We start from the raw sequence: 5530 nt of genomic DNA, 5'->3' as shown, positions 1-5530 counted from the left end.
AGCTCCGGCGGGGCCCGCGGCCACCGCGGCTGGAACAGCCGAGGGGCCGGTGCCACCTTTGCTCGCCCCCTCACTACCATGTACAGTGTGCGCTGCAAGAAGAAGGAGGGCGATGCATGCACACCCCCGCGTCCCGCTCCCTCTGGCTCGTCCTCGGGCGTGCGCCACTGACCAGGGGGGAATGTGGTGAAGACGGCGAGGAAGAGAGCCGAGGGGGGAGGGGGCGTGCATGCTCAACCGGCGCGAACCCAGGCCGGAGGGTGCAGGAGCCGGAGGTGGCTGGAGGGGGCGGCGGCCACTGCCGGGTCGGAGAAAGTTGCCCCCTGTGCAGATGGGAACTGTAAGTACCCGCCTCAGGGGTGCAGGGAAGGGTGCCCCTCGATCGCGCCGTAGCGCGGGTGGGAGCGAGTGTGCGAATGAGCGTGAGTGTGAGCGGCTGCGAGCGCTCGGCAGGGCTGACCGTCACGTTGGCGGAGCCGGCGGGGCCAGGCAGCCTTCTCCGGGTCCCCCTCCTCTTGCTCCGTGCCTCTTCTCCCGACCACCATCCCGCTGCCCGCTCCGACTACCGCGGAGAGCGCGGGGGAGAGCCGTTTGGGGAGCCCCGGAACCCGCGGTCCCCCCCGCCGCGGCGGCCCCGGGGTGGCGGCGTCCGGGCGCCTCTTTCCTCCAGCCCCTCGGACCGCACTGCTCGCTGCCTCCTCGCCCTGCCTTGGGCTTCAGAAACCCAGTGCACATCGCAAGGAGGTATTTTTTGTTAAGGGTGGCTGTGATGAGTGGGCCCTGGAGATGTGAGACTGGGTAAGTCTGTCGTTTACTTTGCAAAAGAGGCTCGAGTGAGAACGTGTGTGTGTAGTGGGGTGGCTTTCTTTCCCTCTCTTTCCTCCCCTCCTTCCTCCTTTTTTCCTTCCTTCGCTTTGGGGCGAGGTGGGGGAGGGGGAAAGCCTCGCGTCCTGGAACTCCGGGTGGGTGCTGCTGCCTGGGCGGCCGTTCCAGCAGCTGTGCCGGGAGCCGGGCCGGCCTGGGTGCGGGGCTCCAGCCTGAGCGGCTCCATGCTGCTTAATGCAGGGCTGTGCAGGGCGGCGATCCAGGGTCTAAATTCTTTGGGGGAGTACAAATACAGTCCCCCCGCCCCCGGCTTCCAAAACACACACACACGCGCACACACACACACACACCCTGATAATCTGAGAATGTGCAGCGCTCCCGCGAATTTACATCCGAGGTGCGTTTCCCAGTCATAATGTCAGCCTTCCCCCGTTCATTCAACTTTATTTCCTCAAATTTTCGGTCCCTTTGATGGCAAGGAGGAGGGGAAAGGGAGTGGAGTGAGAGGAAGCTCTCCGACCCTTGCTAACCAGAACTGAATTAAAGTTACAAACGCTCGAGTTTAATACTGGCCGGACACAATGTGCATTGGGCTCTCAGATGGGGTGGGAGGTGAAGGGGGGCGGGGAAGCACAGGAGGGGAGGGGGAGGGGACCCAACCCCGCTGAATGGATGTGCAGATTTGAACCAGTGGAGAACGGAAATTTCAAGGTAAACGTTTTGCTTTCCTACGAGGTGTTTTTGTCGCTTTTAAGCTTGGAGACGTTTTCCGTGGCGTTGGGAGGTGGTGGATACTTGCAAGGTTCATACACTGGGGTTCCTATTCGTCTCGAGCCGTCTGGATGGCCACACGTGAATGATTCGCAGACACAGTTGCACATGTGCGTGTGAATGCAGGGGCTTTTAATAACGCTGGCTGGAGTTGACGTGGAGATCAAGAGCGAGGTCTCCAGGCTTGAACCTGTGTCTCAAAAACGTATTGGCTTTAGTTTGGGGTTGTGATTCCACATTAGACTTTAGTGGTGAGGCAAAGGCAAGGTTGACCGAAGGAAAGGCATCGGTTCCCAGAGCCCAGCATCTCTATCAAATCCCCCCTCCCACCCCGCCGCCCCGCTAACCAACGCAACACGCATTTACACACACTCACACGTTCACTCCCTTTATGTCCTTCCTTTAAGAGTGCTGCTGTCGCCGAGAAGTAGGAAGTCGAAGGAAGCCTTCAAGGGGACAAAAAGAAAGCAAGAAAAAAAAGGGGGAGGAGGGGATCCGATTGATTCCTTAGGGAGATGAAATTTGGATATTAAAACACTGACCTCTGCCACTTGCTGTTCTCCCTCCCTCCCACCTTTACATTTTTTTTCTTAATCAGCTCAGGCACCCTTTCTCGGAGGGGGGGGGATGATGGGGGAGGGGGTTGAAGAGAAATTAATAGTTGAATGCAATAAGCAACTCCAGAGATGGGGATGCTGGCGAGGTGGTAGTTCGATCCACAGCCTGCTAATTCTGTAGGGTTAGTTTTGCATACCATGGCAAACAGACGCGGTGCCCGAGGTAAGGGAGGCTTTGGCGCTGGTCCTTGGTTTACTTTGAGCTGATTCTGGGTAAGCGGTAGGAACGTTTCTTTAAACTCAAGGTATCGGGAGGTGTTTGGAGATTGCGGATGCCTTCGCTGAGTTCTTTGTAATCCATCCTGCAGAACTATTTCAGTGTCTTAAAGATGCGGTAGCGTCGCTGATACGATCAAGGAGGAAAAGTGGTCGCAGGGCGCTCTCAGGGAAGCGCTGCTAAGTGACACGGTGCATGCAATTAGGACGCTGATGTGCTTAATAGCGTGGTAGTGAAGTCCACCATCAAAGGGAACGCGCTCTCCTCTTTCTCCATACTCAAAGCTCCGGGAGACAATTGGTGATTTAAGAGCTTCTTCTGGTTCCTTTTGATGCATTATCTGACACCCTTTTTGCCTTTGAAAAGTATTCTTTAGGTTCTCACCCTGGCATTTCTAGCAGTGGTTTAAAATAGCCCAAGTATTGTGGCTCCTTGCTCTTCTGTGAAAATGGGAAGCCTTCATGGTGAACAGTTAACTGAAGAGGTTCTGAGAAAAAGGAAGGGGGGCTGGGTATGGGTGAGGTGGGGAACCTTGTAAAATGGTGCTCTTTTCTCTTAAATTAGAACCATGAAACCGAACTGACAGCCATTTTATGTATATTTATGGACTGAATTAGAAAAGGGGGGAGCAGAGAAGAACACTAAAATGGGACTTTACCCTGCCCTTGTCTTACAAAGAGTAGCATATTCATGGTGTGCTCATTAGAAAAGGAAATCAATCTCCAAATCAAAATGAATATCCCATTTTAATAAAGTCTGGAGAATGTCGATGTTTCGGGGGTGGGGGGGGGCTGTCGTTCCTATTTCCTCTTCTGGATTTCAGAGCAATAATATTAAGGAAAAGACAGACTTTCTGACTGATCCCTTAAATTGTTGTCATATTCTGTTGTTTCCTTGTTTCCTCTCTCCCTTGCAGGAGGTAAAATGCACACTTGCTGCCCCCCAGTAACTTTGGAACAGGACCTTCACAGAAAAATGCATAACTGGATGCTGCAGACTCTAGCGTTTGCTGTAACATCTCTCGTCCTTTCGTGTGCAGAAACCATCGATTATTATGGGGAAATCTGTGACAATGCATGTCCTTGTGAGGAGAAGGACGGCATTTTAACTGTGAGCTGTGAAAACCGGGGGATCATCAGTCTTTCTGAAATTAGCCCTCCCCGTTTCCCAGTCTACCACCTCTTGTTGTCTGGGAACCTTTTGAACCGTCTCTATCCCAATGAGTTTGTCAATTACACTGGGGCTTCAATTTTGCATCTGGGTAGCAATGTTATCCAGGACATTGAGACCGGGGCTTTCCATGGGCTGCGGGGTTTGAGGAGATTGCATCTGAACAATAATAAACTGGAACTTCTGCGAGATGATACGTTCCTTGGCTTGGAGAACCTGGAGTACCTACAGGTCGATTACAACTACATCAGCGTCATCGAACCCAATGCGTTTGGGAAACTGCATTTGTTGCAGGTGCTTATCCTCAATGACAATCTCTTGTCCAGTTTACCCAACAATCTTTTCCGTTTTGTGCCCTTAACGCACTTGGACCTGCGAGGGAACCGGCTGAAACTTCTGCCCTATGTGGGTTTGTTGCAGCACATGGATAAAGTTGTGGAGCTACAGCTGGAGGAAAACCCCTGGAATTGCTCCTGTGAGCTGATCTCTCTCAAGGATTGGTTGGACAGCATCTCCTACTCCGCCCTGGTGGGAGATGTGGTTTGTGAGACCCCTTTCCGCTTACATGGCAGGGACTTGGATGAGGTCTCCAAACAGGAGCTTTGCCCAAGGAAACTTATTTCCGACTACGAGATGAGGCCACAGACGCCTTTGAGCACCACGGGGTATTTACACACCACCCCGGCCTCGGTGAACTCCGTGGCTACTTCTTCCTCTGCTGTTTACAAACCTCCCTTGAAGCCCCCGAAAGGGACCCGCCAACCCAACAAGCCCAGGGTGCGCCCAACCTCTCGGCAGCCCTCCAAGGACTTGGGCTATAGCAACTATGGCCCCAGCATCGCCTACCAGACCAAATCCCCGGTGCCTTTGGAATGCCCCACCGCGTGCACTTGCAACCTGCAGATCTCTGATCTGGGCCTCAACGTCAACTGCCAGGAGCGCAAGGTCGAGAGCATAGCTGAGCTGCAGCCCAAGCCCTACAATCCCAAGAAGATGTATCTGACTGAGAACTACATCGCCGTCGTGCGCAGGACAGACTTCCTGGAGGCCACAGGGCTGGATCTCCTGCACCTGGGTAACAACCGCATCTCCATGATCCAGGACCGAGCCTTCGGGGATCTGACCAACTTGAGGCGCCTCTACCTGAATGGCAACAGGATCGAGAGGTTAAGCCCAGAGTTATTCTATGGCCTGCAGAGCCTGCAGTATCTCTTCCTCCAGTACAATCTCATACGCGAGATTCAATCTGGGACTTTCGACCCGGTCCCAAACCTCCAGCTGCTGTTCCTAAACAACAACCTCCTGCAGGCAATGCCCTCCGGTGTCTTCTCTGGCCTCACTCTCCTCAGGCTGAACCTGAGGAGTAACCACTTCACCTCCTTGCCGGTGAGTGGCGTTTTGGACCAGCTGAAGTCACTCATCCAAATTGACCTGCATGACAACCCCTGGGATTGTACCTGCGACGTGGTGGGCATGAAGCTGTGGGTCGAGCAGCTCAAAGTGGGCGTCCTGGTGGACGAGGTGATCTGCAAGGCGCCCAAGAAGTTCGCTGAGACCGACATGCGGTCCATTAAGTCTGAGCTGTTGTGCCCAGACTACTCGGATGTGGTGGTTTCCACGCCCACCCCCTCCTCCATCCAGGTCCCCGCGAGGACCAGCGTGGTGACCCCCGCCGTCCGGTTGAACAGTACTGGGGCCCCAGCGGGCTTGGGCGCGGGCGGCGGGGCGTCGTCGGTGCCCTTGTCGGTGCTGATCCTCAGCCTGCTGCTGGTTTTCATCATGTCAGTCTTCGTGGCCGCCGGGCTCTTCGTGCTGGTGATGAAGCGGAGGAAGAAGAGCCAGAGCGACCACACCAGCACCAACAACTCCGACGTGAGCTCCTTCAACATGCAGTACAGCGTGTACAGCGGCGGGGGCGGGAGCAGGGGGG

At 54.8% G+C, this 5530-nt stretch overlaps 1 protein-coding gene across 1 annotated transcript in view; it reads left to right on the top strand.

Moving 5' to 3' along the window:
* Window positions 1-252: 252 nt before the first annotated feature.
* SLITRK5 (SLIT and NTRK like family member 5) overlaps window positions 253-5530 on the top strand; it is a 7579-nt gene continuing 2301 nt past the window's right edge. Inside the window, exons 1-2 of the mRNA XM_006163907.2 lie at window positions 253-340; window positions 3347-5527. Coding sequence (XP_006163969.1) covers window positions 3355-5527 — 2173 coding nt within the window. The 5' untranslated portion in view covers window positions 253-340; window positions 3347-3354. The remainder of the gene's footprint in view (window positions 341-3346; window positions 5528-5530) is intronic.

Source organism: Tupaia chinensis, unplaced genomic scaffold (assembly GCF_000334495.1).
Source record: "Tupaia chinensis unplaced genomic scaffold, TupChi_1.0 Scaffold143566_1, whole genome shotgun sequence".
NCBI classification, from domain to species: Eukaryota; Metazoa; Chordata; class Mammalia; order Scandentia; family Tupaiidae; genus Tupaia; species Tupaia belangeri.
The sequence above is the reverse complement of the archived record's forward strand: the minus strand, read 5'-3'. Positions and strand labels throughout refer to the sequence as shown.